General features: G+C 44.7%; 1 protein-coding gene across 3 annotated transcripts in view; it reads left to right on the plus strand.

The window, feature by feature from the left end:
• Positions 1 to 23,235, plus strand: part of EPRS1 (glutamyl-prolyl-tRNA synthetase 1) — a 488,457-nt gene that overhangs the window by 356,091 nt on the left and 109,131 nt on the right. For all 3 annotated transcript variants that reach the window (XM_069233874.1, XM_069233875.1, XM_069233876.1), the window contains one exon: positions 16,924 to 17,079. In XM_069233874.1, coding sequence (XP_069089975.1) covers positions 16,924 to 17,079 — 156 coding nt within the window. The remainder of the gene's footprint in view (positions 1 to 16,923; positions 17,080 to 23,235) is intronic.

Raw genomic sequence — 23,235 nt, forward strand, 5'->3', positions numbered from 1 at the left:
ACACCAGTGGGGGGAAGAATAGGTCATTATTACAAAGCATGGGAGGAAATCACTACAGACACTTGGGTTCTAGCAATTATCCAACATGGTTATTGCATAGAATTTCTACAATTCCCTCCAAACATACCACCAAAAGCACAAAATTTAACAACACACCATTCCAATCTCCTGGAGATAGAAGTGCAGGCACTATTGCAAAAGAATGCAATCGAATTAGTGCCAAACACACAAATAAACACAGGAGTTTACTCACTGTACTTTCTGATACCAAAGAAGGACAAAACGCTGAGACCAATCCTAGACCTCAGAGTAGTGAACACTTTCATCAAATCAGACCACTTCCACATGGTCACTGTAGGAAGTTGGCTCTGTATGCACTATTTCAAAGTAAGGAATAGTATGCACAGAGTCCAAGGGTTCCCCTTAGAGGTAAGATAGTGGCAAAAAGAGATAATACTAATGCTCTATTTTGTGGTAGTGTGGTCGAGCAGTAGGCTTATCCAGGGAGTAGTGTTAAGCATTTGTTGTACATACACATAGACAATAAATGAGGTACACACACTCAGAGACAAATCCAGCCAATAGGTTTTTATATAGAAAAATATATTTTCTTAGTTTATTTTAAGAACCACAGGTTCAAATTCTACATGTAATATCTCATTCGAAAGGTATTGCAGGTAAGTACTTTAGGAACTTCAAATCATCAAAATTGCATGTATACTTCAAGTTATTCACAAATAGCTGTTTTAAAAGTGGACACTTAGTGCAATTTTCACAGTTCCTAGGGGAGGTAAGTATTTGTTAGGTTAACCAGGTAAGTAAGACACTTACAGGGCTTAGTTCTTGGTCCAAGGTAGCCCACCGTTGGGGGTTCAGAGCAACCCCAAAGTCACCACACCAGCAGCTCAGGGCCGGTCAGGTGCAGAGTTCAAAGTGGTGCCCAAAACGCATAGGCTAGAATGGAGAGAAGGGGGTGCCCCGGTTCCGGTCTGCTTGCAGGTAAGTACCCGCGTCTTCGGAGGGCAGACCAGGGGGGTTTTGTAGGGCACCGGGGGGGACACAAGTCCACACAGAAATTTCACCCTCAGCGGCGCGGGGGCGGCCGGGTGCAGTGTAGAAACAAGCGTCGGGTTTTCAATGTTAGTCTATGAGAGATCTCGGGATCTCTTCAGCGCTGCAGGCAGGCAAGGGGGGGATTCCTCGGGGAAACCTCCACTTGGGCAAGGGAGAGGGACTCCTGGGGGTCACTTCTCCAGTGAAAGTCCGGTCCTTCAGGTCCTGGGGGCTGCGGGTGCAGGGTCTCTCCCAGGCGTCGGGACTTTAGGTTCAAAGAGTCGCGGTCCGGGGAAGCCTCGGGATTCCCTCTGCAGGCGGCGCTGTGGGGGCTCAGGGGGGACAGGTTTTGGTACTCACAGTATCAGAGTAGTCCTGGGGTCCCTCCTGAGGTGTCGGTTCTCCACCAGCCGGGTCGGGGTCGCCGGGTGCAGTGTTGCAAGTCTCACGCTTCTTGCGGGGAGCTTGCAGGGTTCTTTAAAGCTGCTGGAAACAAAGTTGCAGCTTTTCTTGGAGCAGGTCCGCTGTCCTCGGGAGTTTCTTGTCTTTTCGAAGCAGGGGCAGTCCTCAGAGGGTGTCGAGGTCGCTGGTCCCTTTGGAAGGCGTCGCTGGAGCAGGATCTTTGGAAGGCAGGAGACAGGCCGGTGAGTTTCTGGAGCCAAGGCAGTTGTCGTCTTCTGGTCTTCCGCTGCAGGGGTTTTCAGCTGGGCAGTCCTTCTTCTTGTAGTTGCAGGAATCTAATTTTCTAGGGTTCAGGGTAGCCCTTAAATACTAAATTTAAGGGCGTGTTTAGGTCTGGGGGGTTAGTAGCCAATGGCTACTAGCCCTGAGGGTGGGTACACCCTCTTTGTGCCTCCTCCCAAGGGGAGGGGGTCACAATCCTAACCCTATTGGGGGAATCCTCCATCTGCAAGATGGAGGATTTCTAAAAGTTAGAGTCACCTCAGCTCAGGACACCTTAGGGGCTGTCCTGACTGGTCAGTGACTCCTCCTTGTTTTTCTCATTATCTTCTCCGGCCTTGCCGCCAAAAGTGGGGCCTGGCCGGAGGGGGCGGGCAACTCCACTAGCTGGAGTGTCCTGCTGGGTTGGCACAAAGGAGGTGAGCCTTTGAGGCTCACCGCCAGGTGTGACAAGTCCTGCCTGGGGGAGGTGTTAGCATCTCCACCCAGTGCAGGCTTTGTTACTGGCCTCAGAGTGACAAAGGCACTCTCCCCATGGGGCCAGCAACATGTCTCGGTTTGTGGCAGGCTGCTAAAACTAGTCAGCCCACACAGATAGTCGGTTAAGTTTCAGGGGGCACCTCTAAGGTGCCCTCTGGGGTGTATTTTACAATAAAATGTACACTGGCATCAGTGTGCATTTATTGTGCTGAGAAGTTTGATACCAAACTTCCCAGTTTTCCGTGTAGCCATTATGGTGCTGTGGAGTTCGTGTTTGACAAACTCCCAGACCATATACTCTTATGGCTACCCTGCACTTACAATGTCTAAGGTTTTGTTTAGACACTGTAGGGGTACCATGCTCATGCACTGGTACCCTCACCTATGGTATAGTGCACCCTGCCTTAGGGCTGTAAGGCCTGCTAGAGGGGTGTCTTACCTATACTGCATAGGCAGTGAGAGGCTGGCATGGCACCCTGAGGGGAGTGCCATGTCGACTTACTCGTTTTGTCCTCACTAGCACACACAAGCTGGCAAGCAGGGTGTCTGTGCTGAGTGAGAGGTCTCCAGGGTGGCATAAGACATGCTGCAGCCCTTAGAGACCTTCCTTGGCATCAGGGCCCTTGGTACTAGAAGTACCAGTTACAAGGGACTTATCTGGATGCCAGGGTCTGCCAATTGTGGATACAAAAGTACAGGTTAGGGAAAGAACACTGGTGCTGGGGCCTGGTTAGCAGGCCTCAGCACACTTTCAATTGTAAACATAGCATCAGCAAAGGCAAAAAGTCAGGGGGCAACCATGCCAAGGAGGCATTTCCTTACAGTCACACTACAAGAAGTATTGCCATTGCTAAAACTGCACGACTACATGGCAACTTTAGACCTCAAGGATGCTTATTTCCATATACCAATACACCCATCGCACAGGAAATACCTAAGGTTTGTATTCAAAGGAATACATTACCAATTCAAGGTACTGCCTTTCGGATTAACAACCGCACCAAGAGTCTTTACCAAATGTCTAGCAGTAGTCGCAGCACACATAAGAAGGCAGCAAATACATGTGTTCCCATATCTAGACGACTGGCTAATCAAGGCCCATTCGTTAATAGAGTGCTCAAATCGCACAAATCATATCATACAAACCCTCTTCAAACTAGGGTTCACCGTCAATTTCACAAAATCCAAAATTCTGCCACGCAAGGTACAACAATACCTGGGAGCCATAATAGACACATCAAAAGGAGTAGCCACTCCAAGTCCACAAAGAATTCAAAATTTCAACACCATCATACAACGCATGTATCCAACACAAAAGATACAGGCAAAGATGGTATTACAACTCCTAGGCATGATGTCATCATGCATAGCCATTGTCCCAAACGCAAGACTGCACATGAGGCCCTTACAACAATGCCTAGCATCACAGTGGTCTCAAGCACAGGGTCACCTCCTAGATCTGGTGTTAATAGACCGCCAAACTTACCTCTCGCTTCTGTGGTGGAACAACATAAATTTAAACAAGGGGCGGCCTTTCCAAGACCCAGTGCCACAATACGTAATAACAACAGATGCTTCCATGACAGGGTGGGGAGCACACCTCAATCAACACAGCATACAAGGACAATGGAACGTACATCAAACAAAACTGCATATCAATCACCTAGAACTTCTAGCAGTTTTTCAAGCACTAAAAGCTTTCCAACCAATAATAGTTCACAAATACATTCTCGTCAAAACAGACAACATGACAACAATGTATTATCTAAACAAGCAGGGAGGGACGCACTCCACGCAGTTAAGCCTGCTAGCACAAAAAATTTGGCATTGGGCAATTCACAACCAAATTCGCCTAATTGCACAGTTTATACCAGGGATACAAAATCAACTCGCAGACAATCTCTCTCGAGATCACCAACAGGTCCACGAATGGGAAATTCACCCCCAAATACTGAACACTTATTTCAAACTCTGGGGAACACCTCAGATAGACTTGTTTGCGACAAGGGAGAACGCAAAATGCCAAAACTTCGCATCCAGATACCCACACAAACAATCCCAAGGCAATGCCCTATGGATGAACTGGTCAGGGATATTTGCTTACGCTTTTCCTCCTCTCCCTCTCCTTCCTTACCTGATAAACAAACTCAGTCAAAGCAAACTCAAACTCATATTGATAGCACCAACTTGGGCAAGGCAACCCTGGTACACAACGCTGCTAGACCTATCAGTGGTACCCTGCATCAAATTGCCCAACAGGCCAGATCTGTTGACACAGCACAACCAAAAGATCAGACACCCAGATCCAGCATCGCTGAATCTAGCAATCTGGCTCCTGAAATCCTAGAATTCGGGCACTTACAACTTACCCAAGAATGTATGGAAGTCATAAAACAAGCAAGAAGGCCATCCACCAGGCACTGCTATGCAAGTAAATGGAAGAGGTTTGTTTGCTACTGCCATATTAATCAAATACAACCATTACACACAACTCCAGAACATGTAGTGGGTTACTTGCTTCTCTTACAAAAATCTAACCTAGCTTTCTCTTCCATTAAGATTCACCTTGCAGCAATATCTGCATACCTGCAGACTACCTATTCAACTTCCCTATATAAAATACCAGTCATTAAAGCATTCATGGAGGGCCTTAGGAGAATTATACCACCAAGAACACTACCTGTTCCTTCATGGAACCTAAATGTTGTCCTAACTAGACTTATGGGTCCACCTTTTGAACCCATGCACTCCTGCGACATACAGTTCCTAACCTGGAAGGTGGCGTTTCTCATCGCCATTACTTCCCTGAGAAGAGTAAGCGAGATTCAGGCGTTTACTATACAGGAACCTTTTATACAACTACACAAAAATAAAGTCGTCCTAAGGACCAATCCTAAATTTTTGCCAAAGGTTATTTCTCCGTTCCATCTAAATCAAACAGTGGAACTTCCAGTGTTCTTTCCACAGCCAGATACCGTAGCTGAAAGGGCACTACATACATTAGATGTCAAAAGAGCATTAATGTATTACATTGACAGAACAAAGAACATCAGAAAGACTAAACAACTCTTTATTGCATTTCAAAAACCTCATGCAGGAAACCCAATTTCAAAACAAGGTATAGCCAGATGGATAGTTAAATGCATCCAAATATGCTACCTTAAAGCTAAACGACAGCTGCCCATTACACCAAGGGCACACTCAACCAGAAAGAAAGGTGCTACCATGGCCTTTCTAGGAAACATCCCAATGCAAGAAATATGTAAGGCAGCCACATGGTCTACGCCTCATACATTCACCAAGCACTACTGTGTAGACGTGTTATCCGCACAACAAGCCACAGTAGGTCAAGCTGTATTAAGGACATTATTTCAGACTACTTCCACTCCTACAGGCTGATCCACCGCTTTTGGGGAAATAACTGCTTACTAGTCTATTGCAGAACATGCGTATCTACAGCGACAGATGCCATCGAACTGAAAATGTCACTTACCCAGTGTACATCTGTTCGTGGCATCAGTCGCAGTAGATTCGCATGTGCCCACCCGCCTCCCCGGGAGCCTGTAGCAGTTTGGAAGTTACCTTCAATTATTTATATATGTATCATCTCAACCTTAAATAGGTGCATACTTAGTCACTCCATTGCATGGGCACTATTACTACAATTCAACTCCTACCTCACCCTCTGCAGGGAAAAACAATCGAAGATGGAGTCGACGCCCATGCGCAATGGAGACAAAAGGAGGAGTCACTCGGTCCCGTGACTCGAAAGACTTCTTCGAAGAAAAACAACTTGTAACACTCCGGCCCAACACCAGATGGCGAGCTATTGCAGAACATGCGAATCTACTGCGACTGATGCCACGAACAGATGTACACTGGGTAAGTGACATTTTCATTACTTACCTGTAACTGTAGGTTCGATGGCATCTGTCGCTGTAGATACGCATGTTCTGCAATAGCTCGCCATCTGGTGTTGGGCCGGAGTGTTACAAGTTGTTTTTCTTCGAAGAAGTCTTTCGAGTCACGGGACCGAGTGACTCCTCCTTTTGTCTCCATTGCGCATGGGCGTCGACTCCATCCTCGATTGTTTTTTTTTCCGCCATCGGGTTCGGACGTGTTCCTGTTGCTCCGAGTTTCGGAACGGAAAATTAGCTAATTTCGGAAGATTTTCGTCGGTATTGTTGCGTTCGGGATCGGCGTACTTAGATTCCACACCGCATCGAAGATCGAAGAGCTCCGGTGCCCTTTGGGGTAGTTTTTTCGATCCCCCGTCGGGGCCTGGTCGGCCCGACCGCGTGCTGAAGAACGCCGATGGAACGGACCCCGTTCCGTTTCTGCCCCAAATGCCAAAATAAATACCCCTACACAGACCAACACTTGGTCTGCAACCTGTGCCTGTCACCTGAGCACAGCGAAGACACCTGCGAGGCCTGTTGTGCGTTCCGGTCCCGAAAAACACTCCGAGACCGTCGAGCCAGAAGACTTCAGATGGCGTCCGCACCGACAGCCCAACGGGAGTTCGAGGAACAGGAAGAGGAAGGTACCTTCTCGATCCAAGACTCAGACTCCGAAGGATTCGACGATACACAAACCGTGAGTAAGACGTTGAAAACCACACAAAGAAACATTTACAAGGCCCAGGGGACGCCACTGCCATCCGGCCATGGCTCCACCCATAAATTCGGTGACCGACCGTCGGCACCGAAAAAGGCCCAAACAGTGCCGAGGTCGTCCGACTCCGGTCGAGACACCGGCACGCAGCCTTCTCGGGACCGAGAAAGTGCTGGAGACAAGCCTCGACACCGAGATGCCGGTGTGGACACGGCTCGACGCCGAGACAGCGGCACCGAAGCAGATCGACGCCGAGAGGTTTCGGCCCCGAAAAAGAAAAAAGTCACCTCGGAGCCGAAAAAACACGCAGACAGGGTTTCGATGCCGAAACAAACTGCAAGCGACCCAGCTTCAGGCTCTTATACAGAAGAGCACTCGCTAACCTCCCAAATGCAAAAGCATAGGTTTGAGGAAGAGCTACAAGCAACTGATGTGGACCATACGCAAAAGCGTATCTTCATACAGCAGGGGACAGGAAAAATAAGCACCCTTCCCCCCATTAGGAGAAAGAGAAGGTTGGAGTTCCAGACTGAACAGACACCACAACCAAAAGTGGTGAAAAGAGTTACCCCACCACCCTCTCCTCCGCCCGTGATTAACGTCTCACCAGCACAAACTCCATCACACTCCCCAGCTCACACCACCATGAGCCAGGGTGACCAAGATCAGGACGCATGGGACCTATACGACGCCCCAGTGTCAGATAACAGTCCGGAGGCATACCCTACGAAGCCATCTCCACCAGAAGACAGCACCGCGTATTCTCAAGTGGTGGCTAGAGAAGCACAATTTCACAACGTAAGCCTCCACTCAGAACAGGTCGAGGATGATTTTTTATTCAACACACTCTCCTCCACCCACAGTTCATACCAAAGCCTGCCTATGCTCCCTGGTATGCTCCGGCACGCAAAAGACATCTTTAAGGAGCCGGTCAAAAGTAGGGCAATCACACCAAGGGTGGAAAAAAAGTATAAGGCGCCTCCTACAGACCCGGTTTTCATCACTACACAGCTGCCACCAGACTCTGTCGTTGTAGGAGCAGCTAGGAAAAGGGCCAACTCTCACACATCTGGAGATGCACCACCCCCAGATAAAGAAAGCCGCAAGTTCGATGCAGCTGGTAAAAGAGTCGCAGCACAAGCTGCAAACCAGTGGCGCATCGCGAACTCCCAGGCACTACTTGCGCGCTATGACAGAGCCCACTGGGACGAGATGCAACATCTCATTGAACATCTGCCCAAGGACTTACAAAATAGGGCAAAACAAGTGGTTGAGGAGGGACAGACCATTTCCAACAACCAGATCCGCTCCTCCATGGACGCTGCAGATACAGCTGCACGGACAATTAATACATCTAACTATCAGAAGGCATGCATGGCTCCGAACGTCTGGATTTAAACCAGAGATTCAACAAGCAGTTCTCAATATGCCTTTTAATGAAAAAGAACTGTTCGGTCCAGAAGTGGACACAGCGATTGAGAAACTCAAAAAAGATACGGACACTGCCAAAGCCATGGGCGCACTCTACTCCCCGCAGAGCAGAGGGAATTACAGCACATTCCGTAAAACGCCCTTTCGAGGGGGGTTTCGGGGTCAAAGCACACAAGCCAGCACCTCACAAGCAACACCGTCCAGTTACCAGGGACAGTATAGAGGAGGTTTTCGGGGACAATATAGAGGAGGGCAATTCCCTAGAAATAGAGGAAGATTTCAGAGCCCAAAAACCCCTACTACTAAACAGTGACTCACATGTCACTCACCCCCTCCACACAACACCAGTGGGGGGAAGAATAGGTCATTATTACAAAGCATGGGAGGAAATCACTACAGACACTTGGGTTCTAGCAATTATCCAACATGGTTATTGCATAGAATTTCTACAATTCCCTCCAAACATACCACCAAAAGCACAAAATTTAACAACACACCATTCCAATCTCCTGGAGATAGAAGTGCAGGCACTATTGCAAAAGAATGCAATCGAATTAGTGCCAAACACACAAATAAACACAGGAGTTTACTCACTGTACTTTCTGATACCAAAGAAGGACAAAACGCTGACACCAATCCTAGACCTCAGAGTAGTGAACACTTTCATCAAATCAGACCACTTCCACATGGTCACACTACAAGAAGTATTGCCATTGCTAAAACTACACGACTACATGGCAACTTTAGACCTCAAGGATGCTTATTTCCATATACCAATACACCCATCGCACAGGAAATACCTAAGGTTTGTATTCAAAGGAATACATTACCAATTCAAGGTACTGCCTTTCGGATTAACAACCGCACCAAGAGTCTTTACCAAATGTCTAGCGGTAGTCGCTGCACACATAAGAAGGCAGCAAATACATGTGTTCCCATATTTGGACGACTGGCTAATCAAGGCCCATTCGTTCATAGAGTGCTCAAATCACACAAATCTGATCATACAAACCCTCTTCAAACTCGGGTTCACCGTCAACTTTACAAAATCCAACATTCTGCCGCGCAAGGTACAACAATACCTAGGAGCCATAATAGACACATCAAAGGGAGTAGCCACTCCAAGTCCACAAAGAATTCTAAATTTCAACACCATCATACAACGCATGTATCCAACACAAAAGATACAAGCAAAGATGGTATTACAACTCCTAGGCATGATGTCTTCATGCATAGCCATTGTCCCAAACGCAAGACTGCACATGAGGCCCTTACAACAATGCCTAGCATCACAGTGGTCTCAAGCACAGGGTCACCTTCTAGATCTGGTGTTAATAGACCGCCAAACTTACCTCTCGCTTCTGTGGTGGAACAACATAAATTTAAACAAGGGGCGGCCTTTCCAAGACCCAGTGCCACAATACGTAATAACAACAGATGCTTCCATGACAGGGTGGGGAGCACACCTCGATCAACACAGCATACAAGGACAATGGAACGTACATCAAACAAAACTGCATATCAATCACCTAGAACTTCTAGCAGTTTTTCAAGCACTAAAAGCTTTCCAACCAATAATAGTTCACAAATACATTCTCGTCAAAACAGACAACATGACAACAATGTATTATCTAAACAAGCAGGGGGGGACGCACTCCACGCAGTTAAGCCTGCTAGCACAAAAGATTTGGCATTGGGCAATTCACAACCAAATTCGCCTAATAGCACAATTTATACCAGGGATCCAAAATCAACTCGCAGACAATCTCTCTCGAGATCACCAACAGATCCACGAATGGGAAATTCACCCCCAAATTCTGAACACTTATTTCAAACTCTGGGGAACACCTCAGACTTGTTTGCGACAAGGGAGAACGCAAAATGCCAACACTTCGCATCCAGATACCCACACGAACAATCCCAAGGCAATGCCCTATGGATGAACTGGTCAGGGATATTTGCTTACGCTTTTCCTCCTCTCCCTCTCCTTCCTTACCTGGTAAACAAACTCAGTCAAAGCAAACTCAAACTCATATTGATAGCACCAACTTGGGCAAGGCAACCCCTGGTACACAACGCTGCTAGACCTATCAGTGGTACCCTGCATCAAATTGCCCAACAGGCCAGATCTGTTGACACAGCACAACCAAAAGATCAGACACCCAGATCCAGCATCGCTGAATCTAGCAATCTGGCTCCTGAAATCCTAGAATTCAGGCACTTACAACTTACCCAAGAATGTATGGAAGCCATAAAACAAGCCAGAAGGCCATCCACCAGGCACTGCTATGCAAGTAAATGGAAGAGGTTTGTTTGCTACTGCCATATTAATCAAATACAACCATTACACACAACTCCAGAACATGTAGTGGGTTACTTGCTTCACTTACAAAAATCTAACCTAGCTTTCTCTTCCATTAAAATACACCTTGCAGCAATATCTGCATACCTGCAGACTACCTATTCAACTTCCCTATATAAGATACCAGTCATTAAAGCATTCATGGAAGGCCTTAGGAGAATTATACCACCAAGAACACCACCTGTTCCTTCATGGAACCTAAATGTTGTCCTAACTAGACTTATGGGTCCACCTTTTGAACCCATGCACTCCTGCGACATACAGTTCCTAACCTGGAAGGTGGCATTTCTCATCGCCATTACTTCCCTAAGAAGAGTAAGCGAGATTCAGGCGTTTACAATACAGGAACCTTTTATACAACTACACAAAAATAAAGTCGTCCTAAGGACCAATCCTAAATTTTTGCCAAAGGTTATTTCACCGTTCCATCTAAATCAAACAGTGGAACTTCCAGTGTTTTTTCCACAGCCAGATACCGTAGCTGAAAGGGCACTACATACATTAGATGTCAAAAGAGCATTGATGTATTACATTGACAGAACAAAAAACATCAGAAAGACTAAACAACTATTTATTGCATTTCAAAAACCTCATGCAGGAAACCCAATATCCAAACAAGGTATAGCCAGATGGATAGTTAAATGCATCCAAATCTGCTACCTTAAAGCTAAACGACAGCTGCCCATTACACCAAGGGCACACTCAACCAGAAAGAAAGGTGCTACCATGGCCTTTCTAGGAAACATCCCAATGCAAGAAATATGTAAGGCAGCCACATGGTCTACGCCTCACACATTCACCAAGCACTACTGTGTAGACGTGTTATCCGCACAACAAGCCACAGTAGGTCAAGCCATATTAAGAACATTATTTCACACTACTTCCACTCCTACAGGCTGATCCACCGCTTTTGGGGAAATAACTGCTTACTAGTCTATGCAGAACATGCGTATCTACAGCGACAGATGCCATCGAACTGAAAATGTCACTTACCCAGTGTACATCTGTTCGTGGCATCAGTCGCAGTAGATTCGCATGTGCCCACCCTCCTCCCCGGGAGCCTGTAGCAGTTTGGAAGTTACCTTCAATTATTTATATATGTATCACCTCAACCTTAAATAGGTGCATACTTAGTCACTCCATTGCATGGGCACTATTACTACAATTCAACTCCTACCTCACCCTCTGCGGGGAAAAACAATCGAGGATGGAGTCGACGCCCATGCGCAATGGAGACAAAAGGAGGAGTCACTCGGTCCCGTGACTCGAAAGACTTCTTCGAACAAAAACAACTTGTAACACTCCGGCCCAACACCAGATGGCGAGCTATTGCAGAACATGCGAATCTACTGCGACTGATGCCACGAACAGATGTACACTGGGTAAGTGACATTTTCATTCTCCAGTATTGTAATTTTTCATAGAAAGGGAGGCTCACCTTTTCCTGTCTTCTTCAGATACTATAGCACTCGTGCTTGAGAAAATCTGAGGAAAAGGAGCTCCTCTCAGGAGGGTTCTAGAGGGAGGGGAAGCCTGATTGGCTGGGCCTCGCTTTGGTCCTTTTTACTCAGTGATAAGGATAGGCTACTAAAGTGAAAGCCTTTAGGCCTTTTTTTATTGCAGTCGCCTATGTGTATATCTGTTTTGATATACTGGGGGCTCCCATCTCAACGACGGGAAAGGATTCAAGCATGTGAATCTATGAAAGATTCCAATACTGGAGAACTACAGTTACAGGTAAGTAACTTATTTTCATTACTCATCTCAGAAATATACTTATTAAATAACCCTTAAAGCTGATATGAAGCATCATGAGAGAACCATCAAGAGCTGCTGCTGATCATCTACCCACCATTATTCAAATGACAAATGTTTCTCTTTCCTTGATAAAACAAAGTTGCCTTCTTCAAGAAAGAGCCTCATCTGTTATTGGTTGGTAGAAAATGATATCCTTCCCTGTTTCATAAACTTGTAAAATGGTTTGAAGCCATGATTCATGTGCTGGTGGTGGTTAACTAATGTAAAGTTCACCTGCTTCTCCTTAGGATCACTAGTAGGCCCCATTGGGCCATTTCAGAGATGGTAAAGGCTGAAGAGGTTGCTGTAATGTCTTGAGTAAAATATAGAGGGCAGTCCTCCCAAAACATGTCAATAGCAAAGGTTACATGTAACCGGTTTATCAGCATAATGGAAAAAAACAGCAAAATGTGAAATTTAGTGTTCAGGTGCATCATACGAATGCACGCTGTTTGTCCTCAACACTGGTTGCAAAGCAATAGTCTCATATTAGTCAAGGGTTAATTTCTGTCAGCCCTGCAATCAACCAAATCATCATAGAAATAAACAGTTTAAACAAGAAAACAATGCCTGTTTCATAAAAGTATTTCTGACCAAGAGGACCTCTAGTCTAATATGCTAAATAAAAAAATAAATAAAAAGATTATTTGTATTGAACTTATCCTCCCCTTAGAAATAAATAATAAATGCAGCTAATGGATAAAAATTGTGCATGTTGAAATAAAATAAGAGGAAACCTCAAAAGTAGGCAAAGGGAACATGAAAAATTAAACTGGGGCCCTGACTAATTTGAGAGTAAATATAGCATATTTGACAATATATGCTAGAGCTCAAACATTCTACTTTTGTTCTGTTGCTTAAAATTAGGAAGATGCTGCCATGGTTTGAAAAAATTAGAGCAAGATCATTGTCGAGCCTAAGTGAGGGAACAGTTTCATGCACACATTTTGTGTGTGCCGTTGGCCAAAAAGCTCAAGGGTGATTATCTATTGGGTTTTAAAGTCCTCTCTCTACTAAAATATTCTACACTGGTTGAAAAGAAACTAAAATTTGAAAAAATAAGATTAGTGTTTGTAAACCTTATGTGAATAGGTGTAGTGAGGTGTTCGTTTGGCAGAGAAGCTTGTACATCGTTTAGCAGAAGTTCTTTATTTTCAGTTGATGAAAATAGCAAGCAGCACAAGTGTCTGAGTACTTAAATTGATCACCTTTTCAGAAGCAAGCCATTATACAGGGAGTGCAGAATTATTAGGCAAATGAGTATTTTGACCACATCATCCTCTTTATGCATGTTGTCTTACTCCAAGCTGTATAGGCTCGAAAGCCTACTACCAATTAAGCATATTAGGTGATGTGCATCTCTGTAATGAGAAGGGGTGTGGTCTAATGACATCAACACCCTATATCAGGTGTGCATAATTATTAGGCAACTTCCTTTCCTTTGGCAAAATGGGTCAAAAGAAGGACTTGACAGGCTCAGAAAAGTCAAAAATAGTGAGATATCTTGCAGAGGGATGCAGCACTCTTAAAATTGCAAAGCTTCTGAAGCGTGATCATCGAACAATCAAGCGTTTCATTCAAAATAGTCAACAGGGTCGCAAGAAGCGTGTGGAAAAACCAAGGCGCAAAATAACTGCCCATGAACTGAGAAAAGTCAAGCGTGCAGCTGCCACGATGCCACTTGCCACCAGTTTGGCCATATTTCAGAGCTGCAACATCACTGGAGTGCCCAAAAGCACAAGGTGTGCAATACTCAGAGACATGGCCAAGGTAAGAAAGGCTGAAAGACGACCACCACTGAACAAGACACACAAGCTGAAACGTCAAGACTGGGCCAAGAAATATCTCAAGACTGATTTTTCTAAGGTTTTATGGACTGATGAAATGAGTGAGTCTTGATGGGCCAGATGGATGGGCCCGTGGCTGGATTGGTAAAGGGCAGAGAGCTCCAGTCCGACTCAGACGCCAGCAAGGTGGAGGTGGAGTACTGGTTTGGGCTGGTATCATCAAAGATGAGCTTGTGGGGCCTTTTCGGGTTGAGGATGGAGTCAAGCTCAACTCCCAGTCCTACTGCCAGTTCCTGGAAGACACCTTCTTCAAGCAGTGGTACAGGAAGAAGTCTGCATCCTTCAAGAAAAACATGATTTTCATGCAGGACAATGCTCCATCACACGCGTCCAAGTACTCCACAGCGTGGCTGGCAAGAAAGGGTATAAAAGAAGGAAATCTAATGACATGGCCTCCTTGTTCACCTGATCTGAACCCCATTGAGAACCTGTGGTCCATCATCAAATGTGAGATTTACAAGGAGGGAAAACAGTACACCTCTCTGAACAGTGTCTGGGAGGCTGTGGTTGCTGCTGCACGCAATGTTGATGGTGAACAGATCAAAACACTGACAGAATCCATGGATGGCAGGCTTTTGAGTGTCCTTGCAAAGAAAGGTGGCTATATTGGTCACTGATTTGTTTTTGTTTTGTTTTTGAATGTCAGAAATGTATATTTGTGAATGTTGAGATGTTATATTGGTTTCACTGGTAATAATAAATAATTGAAATGGGTATATTTTTTTTTTTTGTTAAGTTGCCTAATAATTATGCACAGTAATAGTCACCTGCACACACAGATATCCCCCTAACATAGCTAAAACTAAAAACAAACTAAAAACTGCTTCCAAAAATATTCAGCTTTGATATTAATGAGTTTTTTGGGTTCATTGAGAACATGGTTGTTGTTCAATAATAAAATTAATCCTCAAAAATACAACTTGCCTAATAATTCTGCACTCCCTGTATTTGAAGGCTCAGAAAAGCCCTCTTTACAAATTCTAATCACTCAAAGTACGAACCCATCACGCATTTCAGAGCGCTTGGCCACACTTTTTAAATTTGCTCGAACTAAAGGATCCACAGTTTCCAACCTCAGGCATTTGGAAGATTGACAGGAGACAAAAAAACGTTGAGCGGTGAATGTTCACACATACTTCTGTAGAGAAGACACATGTTTGTGAATTCATTGTGTCTAGCGAGTAATCAGGAAAAAGGTTTATACCCACGTAGAATTAGGCATTGGCAGCAGCAGGCTGGTTTGCATTGGCCTGCTAAACCATCCCTCAGTCAGCAGGTAGTCTTGTGCAAGCGCCTGTGAAGTTTCAGACCTTTCCCCGAATCTTAAGTAGCAAAAGCAATAATATTTTAGCTGCACACACTTATATGTGTACCTAAAACTACACAGTTTATTATGGTAGTATCAGTCAATGTTCTTGCTCAAAATTCTACTGAAGTCACATTTATGGACCTCGGAGGGGTAAATTTAAATAGGCAGCAGCCAAGGCTTAAACAGTGCCTTGGTTCATAATCCAGATCAAATCAAACTCTATCAAGGTGGCCCTAGTATCTTTCTTCACTATCTGTAGGATTTTACAGATAACGGTACAGCTTCTCATTGGTGTGTACCCTTCTTGGTTTGCCCGAGGACAAAGGTAACCCTGGGGAGCTATAAGAATTGGTCCTGTTACCAATGCTTTTCTGCACCTTTATGACCTCAAGTGCTTTCAGTCTTCTGCTTTTACGAAACAATCTTTTTTATACAGCACCCAGCTACACCTTGGGCTCAATGGGGAGATGGCCGTTGTCATAGTCCTGGGTAAAGAATAACATCTGTCTGATTGCTAGTCATACTGACCACCCTACTGGTGTGACCGCAGCTACTATGATGAAAGTACTGACTTCTTCATGCTGCAAGCAAATGTGAATACAAAGGCTCAGTTTTATCTTTTGACACCACTTCACTGTAACCTCTTTAGGTAATGGCATCCCATAGGATTGCAGTACAGTCTGCAGACTCACCGTGTTTCAGCTCTGCTGTTGCAGTATTATTTCTGCTAGTCTTCCCGAGAAAACGCTGAACAATTTATAACCAAAACAGTATGGTTTTTTTCCTGCTCAGATTTAAAAAATAGACCCCATCACTAAAACCACAAAACCTGTACAGTTGCTACTATCTCAACAATTTAATGCAAGATTATGTGCCTAGTCTACAGAGCTATGTGTGATCATTCATATCTCTACTTTCAGTCCCCTCACACTCTTCCAGATGCCTCAGGTTGGCCTTTCCAATACCGAATAGCTGTCCATCGGTGATAGATATATACAGCACCAGGGCTCGCCCCTGTGTGAATATTTCCTTGCATCTTTATCTTGGACATGGCCAATGGAAGTTCAGTAGGGTAATAGAGGTGGAGATGTTCCACTCTGTATATCGATCCTACAACAGTATACTTTACTAGCTTTCTCGTGCCTCCTATTAATCTAATGAACCCCCTCTGTTTATCGGTCTTCCTCCCTCAGAGCCCCTGTAGCACATTAAAGCAGCCATTTTTCAGCCCAAGCACTATTCAAAATAACACAGTAAATCAATGCTTAAAGATTTACATGTGAGAAACTGTTGATTTGTTGCAAGATGTAACCAATTGTTATAATTAAAAGTTAATGCATTGCTTAAAGGTTCTGCAGATCCTTGACTTGTATGCACGTGTGTATGAAGAACTCCTAGCAATCCCTGTTGTAAAAGGAAGGAAGACTGAGAAAGAGAAATTTGCAGGTGGGGACTACACAACTACAGTGGAGGCATTCATATCTGCCAGCGGAAGAGCCATCCAGGTTGGTGCTACACTATTTGGTTCTGTTCTTAGTATTGCAAACATATACATAAGGAAACCAAAAGCATTTGGCATATGAAGGAGTTTTTTTTAATACTTGCCGGTGTGCCCAAGAAAAGAACAATGCAACCAGTTCATCATCAGATATATTTAGTCAATGACTCTGCACATCATAAATCTGCAGACCTGGAATAGAATGTAATCCAGCTTGATTGGAAAAGTCATTAAAAAGTTAAATAATGCAATGTACTATACAGCAAAAGAGTAATAGATGAGTCTCTATTTACAGTCCAAGTAAATTTCAGTAATAGCCATTTGGACACATTTTAGTACTGTAGAACGTTCCATAGGAAATGTGATCATAAAAAGTACTAAAACAGGAGTACTACTTCTAAAGCAAAACTGTTTAAAAATTGCAAGTACAAATTTAATCTTCATGCTATTATGAAAGTGTACATAAACGCACAGTGCATAGTTTATTGAACTGCGTAATTTTCATTGTAGTGAAAAGAACAATATTCACAGACCCAAACCAAAGAAAAAGGAGTGCAAGGGAGCAGTTCAACACATACACTTGACAAGACGTCTGTTAGATCATTCTAATTGCAGATTCCTCAACTTTAGAATATCCCCAGGCTATCCGACTGGATCCAGAAGAATTGAAACCGCACTCCTCCCATGTATTGGTAGGTAGTATAGTGCAGCTTCACATTCACTTTGGTTTATCCCGCAGGGATGTTGAATTCCTATTGCCCTCGCCCAACACATTGTTTGGGGTCAAGGGCAACAAGTTTTCATGTTTATTTTGTCCTTGGGACAAGTAGGCCCAACCACCTGCAGCACAAACCCCTTTGACTGCCAGTTTACAGACAGTGGAACTGTCTGCAGCTGAGGTAATGTGTCCATATGTTAATGCTGTTCGAACTTGTATTTATGATTCATTAATGAAAAGCCTTCATTATAAGGGTGAGCACTGTAAATAAACATTTTAAGGTCACATTTTACTACTGACAGTGGTTCAAGTTTAAAAAAAAAAAAAAAAGAAAGGAAAAAGTGTTCACACGTTTGAAAAGTTTAACTATATGATGCTAAGTATAATGCTCCCAGAATGCTCTCTGATTAGATGCAAATGTCTGCAGAAGCTTGTAAGCAAGAGTTACGATTCTTTGCTTTAAAAAAAAAAAAAATGTTCAGAAAAAAAAATGCAAGTGGGGGAAAAAAAAAGTTTCGCTACTATGAAATTTTAGGTGCTATTTCTTTTAAACGCGTCATTTAGTAAAATGTTTTGATGCATGCTAGTATTGCCAAACAATATTCCTAATGCAAAATCAGTGTAACCCTTTTCAACAAGATTATGGGAAGCATGGAAATAAACAATCACTGGCAAGGCCAACCGATCGAACTGTTTTTTTTTTTTTTTTTTTTTTTTGTAAGTTTTTTTCGTTTCTTCAATGCGTGCCTTGTTTTGACATGGCTTTTGTAACACTTTATTGATGTGGGAGCTGCCAGGCCCTCCCCATTGTAACAAACACTGGCAAAAAGGAAAAAAAAGTGTTTAGTCTCAAAAAGCACACATTGACGCCAGTGGCGTAACAAAGGCCCTGCAGCCCCCTCCAGGGGGACCCTCTCAGCACCTGCCCTGAGTGAGTCTGGGAGGGGAGTGGGACACTTGTTCTTTGCAGTGGGCCCCCTCCAGTTTCGTTACGCCACTGATTGCCACAGTAGTTGCTGGCACTGAACAAAACTACTTTGTGTGCCAATATGCTCCTTGTGGAAGAGCAGAATACCATCACTCACAGTAAAGCCAGCCAATAGATAGAGCGAGAAATAGTTTTATAAAAACAAAATGTCTTTGTTAACATCAGACTTAATTCAGGGGCCCAATTATTAAAGAAAGCCACAAAAGTGCACCCATAGTATATGTCTCTGAGTTAGTGGCTTTCATGATTTCACAAGAACTTACAGAAGTAGACCAGGAAATTGTACTCCTAGAAAATATTTGTGAACTGTATTTTAGCACGAGCAAATATGCATGTGTAGATGTGCTCATGTGAAAATCTAGTGAGCTTTTACAAGTTCACTTTCCCTCCAACCACTTTTTTTCCCAACCCTGGAAGAACTTCTGTTTCTGCCATTGTCGGGAGTAAATTTCCAACCTTTCTCATTATGGGAAAAGATTAGAGAAGAGCTAGTGAAAATCCTTAAAACATGCAAGTTAGTAGTTTTGCAGACTCAAAGGCATTCCAGCCCTAGAACTATTGCTTACCGCTTCCTCCAGCCCCAGTACATAGATCTGCGGAAAAGTGGCAAAATAAGGAAATTACTGTCGTAGGGATTGAAATTGCAAGTATTCATGCCCCACAATAGTACTCCTAGCATTATCAGAGCTCTTATATAATGAGATCGCTGCCATAATGCGTCACCGCACTACATGGCACCAAAGGGACAAGTAGATTTTTTTTTACAGGACAAGTAGATTTAAGAAGCAACGTGTACCATGGACAAGTAGGTATTTTAATAAATTCCACACCCCTGATCCCGGAAATCACGATGGAGCTGCATGTAAGTGCCACTTTTGCTATTCATTATCAGTTCCTTTCTCTGTGTTTTTTTTTTTTTTTCTTTTTTTTTATAGTTTGATCCTGAACTTGCTCTCACTTTCATTTTTTTGTCCATTCAGGAGTTTCCTAATAATTTGCTACAAAAAGTAGTATGCAAAGGAATGTGTCCTTATTAAAACTACATTGTTTAAGCCTTGTTACAACTGTCACCAGCAAATGTCTGTCCCAGACCCACATGAGGTATGTTGCAAGAGTTTGGGTTCAGGACATGACTCAGGTATAAACTGTGACCTCATGAATCTGAAAGCAATCAGGAAAGTGAATGAATCCAAAAGCGATCCGGGAAGTGAAGCACAACTGGATGTTACCAAAAATCATAAGAAATCACCCATGTTCCGTTCCTGCTCCAAGTCTGAGGCCGATCTCTCAAAAGGTCCTCACGTGGTCCAAGTAATTTGAAGCAGAAGGGTAAGTGTGATTCGTCTCCTTTCCACCACTGTCTGCCTGAAGATTTGGGAGGTCATGGTACCTTGTGTCGCTCACGGTCACTCACCAAGGAGCAGATATTGTTGGAGATTGGCAGACTTGCACAGATTGAGACCTTTAAAGGTGCCTTGTTGTGGATCTTGGGCACCATTCCAGCTCCATGGGGTGTGTCTTTGTGCCCCAAGGATCTGCGGAGATCTCGATTCTGGTTACTGGTGTCCGACCAGTCCTTTCCAAAGACTGTGCCTTCTGCGCCCTTCTCCCACTCTGCACTGGCTTCAGTGCCAACTCCTGTTCGAAACACGTTCCAGTTCTTCCAACACCGACACAGGTTCTGACACTGCTGGCCATGGAGGAGGTCTCTGTACCAATTGTTCTGTCCATGGCAGAGCCGAATTCATCTCCGCCTTGACTAATGTCTCATTCTGAATCTGCCCAGATGCAATCATTTCCTGTCCAATCTCATTCAGACAGGAAAATGCCTCTGATGTAGAGCTCCCTCCCTCCCCCCCCCCCTTCCCTTTGCTACAGCAACTTTTCAATTCTGACTCATCAGAGTTTTGGAGAGTATTTACCCCATACTATGATGATGACTGACTACTTTCCTATGGATGTATAGAAGGCAAGAGGGTTTGACACATCCTCTGGATCCTGAGGTAATTGCCCCTCTGAGGCATTCAGGAAACAGATTTCTTTTCATCAGGCAGCCTGACCCTGCGGTCAGTCAATTTCAGTTGCTTGTTGGGGGAAATATTCACGTTCACTCTTAGACCTAGCAAACAGTCCCTGGCGAATTTCAGGCTGCATTGGCTCATACTGTGCTGGATGGTCAGGATATGGCTAAATAAGTGATATGTTATGGAGCAGACTCTACTGACTGTAGGAAGCTGGTTCTTTATATAGTATACCAGAATGAGGTATGCTGTGCAAATTGTCCAGGGGTTCCATTGCAGGTGGAAAGGGTTTGCTGTAGCAGTCCTGTGGTGCTCTCTTAGGTGGTAGTGTGGTCAAGCAGCATTGGGCTTATCAGAGAGGAGTGTTCGACATCTGCAGTGGGCACACAGTCAATAAATGACACTCATGGCGCAAGGAGGTCCACACCTATTTACAAAAATAACATGTATGTTTATATATGTTTAGGCACCGGAAGCAATACAATAAGGTAAGTATGCTTTGCAATAGAATTTCTTACAGTTTTAAAAAGTCAACATAGTGCAATTTTCTGGAGCTGCAGTGTTAACCTATGGAGGAAAAACATACACGGCAAACAAGGACTCAGCAGTGACTTACAAGACCAATCTTCCAGACTTAAGGTGAGTATGGGGCAGGGTCTGAGGCCACAACAACAGGTCACTTCTGGCGGCACTGGGACAGCCAGGTGGGCGGAGGTGCAGTTCAATTTTGAGTGTCCCATTGAAGCCAGGGGGGGATCCGTCCAGTTAGAAAAGGGCTGCAGGTAGAAACTGTGGGGATAGTGTGGGTGAACCAACAAAGGAGATCAAAACTTAAGATACTCCGGGATGTGGGAACACCTTTGGTCCACTTCTGGTGCCAGGGCTGCCGGGTGTCCTTAGGTGTCAGATTTCTGTCACCGTAGGCGGTTGTGCTAGAGGGGGCCTGCAGAAAGGGGCTACGGGCATGGACTGGGCATCCAGTGTGACTAAACCAACAAGTCTGCTCAGGTCTCATAAGGCTAAGGGACGTAGGGACACCCTTGGTCGTCTTCTCCTTGGTCCAGGGGTTGTCCTGAGGTGACGGGTCTTTGTCTCCCTGTCTCTCGCGGTAGAGGGAGGCCTGCACAAGAGGCTCCAAGCATTGTCGTGGAGGTCACAGTATGGAAACCCAAGGTGGACTTCATCTCAGGAGGGTCTGAGGAACCACGCTGCCACCATTGGCCCAGTTTGACTCGTGTTAGGGGAACAGGTTCAGTGATGCTTTCTGATATAGGGTTTTGGAGGTCCAGAGTCCTCCAAGGTCTTCTTAGATGCCTGCAAGTTGCAGGGGAGCAGCTCCGCTACACCACAGGAGTTCCTGGTTCTTGAGTAAAGGTTGTCAGTCCTCCCAGGCTTGGAGGCACAAGCAGCTGCAGGACAAGACATCCTTGTTGAAATTCTCGGTCATGAAGCGGGTTGGCGCTGTCTCCGTAACTGGTCTTCAATTCTTGCTTTTGCATCCCTGGAGTGCCCTTCGTTAAGGTCAGCAGGATCTGGTCTCTTGGTGCCAGAGGTTCCCCTAAATACTGAAGTTAGGGGCATTAGGGGAGTGTAGGGTAGTAGCCAATGGGCTACTTACCCCTGGGGTTACTATGCCCCCTACATGACCACTTACTGTGGGACGTGGACATAACCCTGTCCCAACTTCTTCTTTCATCACCAAGATGGCAGATTTTAAATTTCATGTCCATCATGCAGCTCATCTTAGGGGTGGAACTGACCTGAGGGTGAACACGCTTCTCGGACTACTAAATTCCCTAGACAAATGGACACTGGGTCAAAGGGGACGTCATCATCTCAGTTCTAAAGGAAGCCAGATCTGCACACCACTGGCATTGGGCTCTGAAGCCTGTTGCCCTGGAATGCAGATCTGCAGGTCATCTGTCACAGCAGGATTTGTTCCTGACCGCCTGAGAGCAGAGGCCATCACCCCTGGAGGTCAGAAACCTGTCTGTTGGTGACAGTCTATTTACAACTAGTCAGCCAGCACAGAGGTAGTTGGTAGATTTTTCAGGAGGCGCCTTTAAGGTGCCCTCTGAGTGCTTGTATTAATAAATCCTTCACTGGAATCAGTGAAGGTTTATTAATATGAGATGTTTGATATCGAACATTCCTATTTTCAGTGAAGCCATCATGTAGCTGGGGAAATCGTATTAACCAGTGTCCAGCACGTGTAATAAAATGGCTGTCCTGATACCTTACTGTGTCTAAGAATTGACAAAGATGTAGCAGGGGCATATCTGCTTTTGCAGATACATCCACACATGTAATATAATGCACCCTGCCTTAGGATTGTCAGGCCTGCTGGTAGGGGTGATTTACCTGTATTGCATGTAGTGTTAGGGGGCATGGCACACAAGCTGCGTACCATGTTGTGTTTTCACTTTTGGCTGTACC

Source organism: Pleurodeles waltl, chromosome 5, assembly GCF_031143425.1.
Source record: "Pleurodeles waltl isolate 20211129_DDA chromosome 5, aPleWal1.hap1.20221129, whole genome shotgun sequence".
Lineage (NCBI taxonomy): Eukaryota > Metazoa > Chordata > Amphibia > Caudata > Salamandridae > Pleurodeles > Pleurodeles waltl.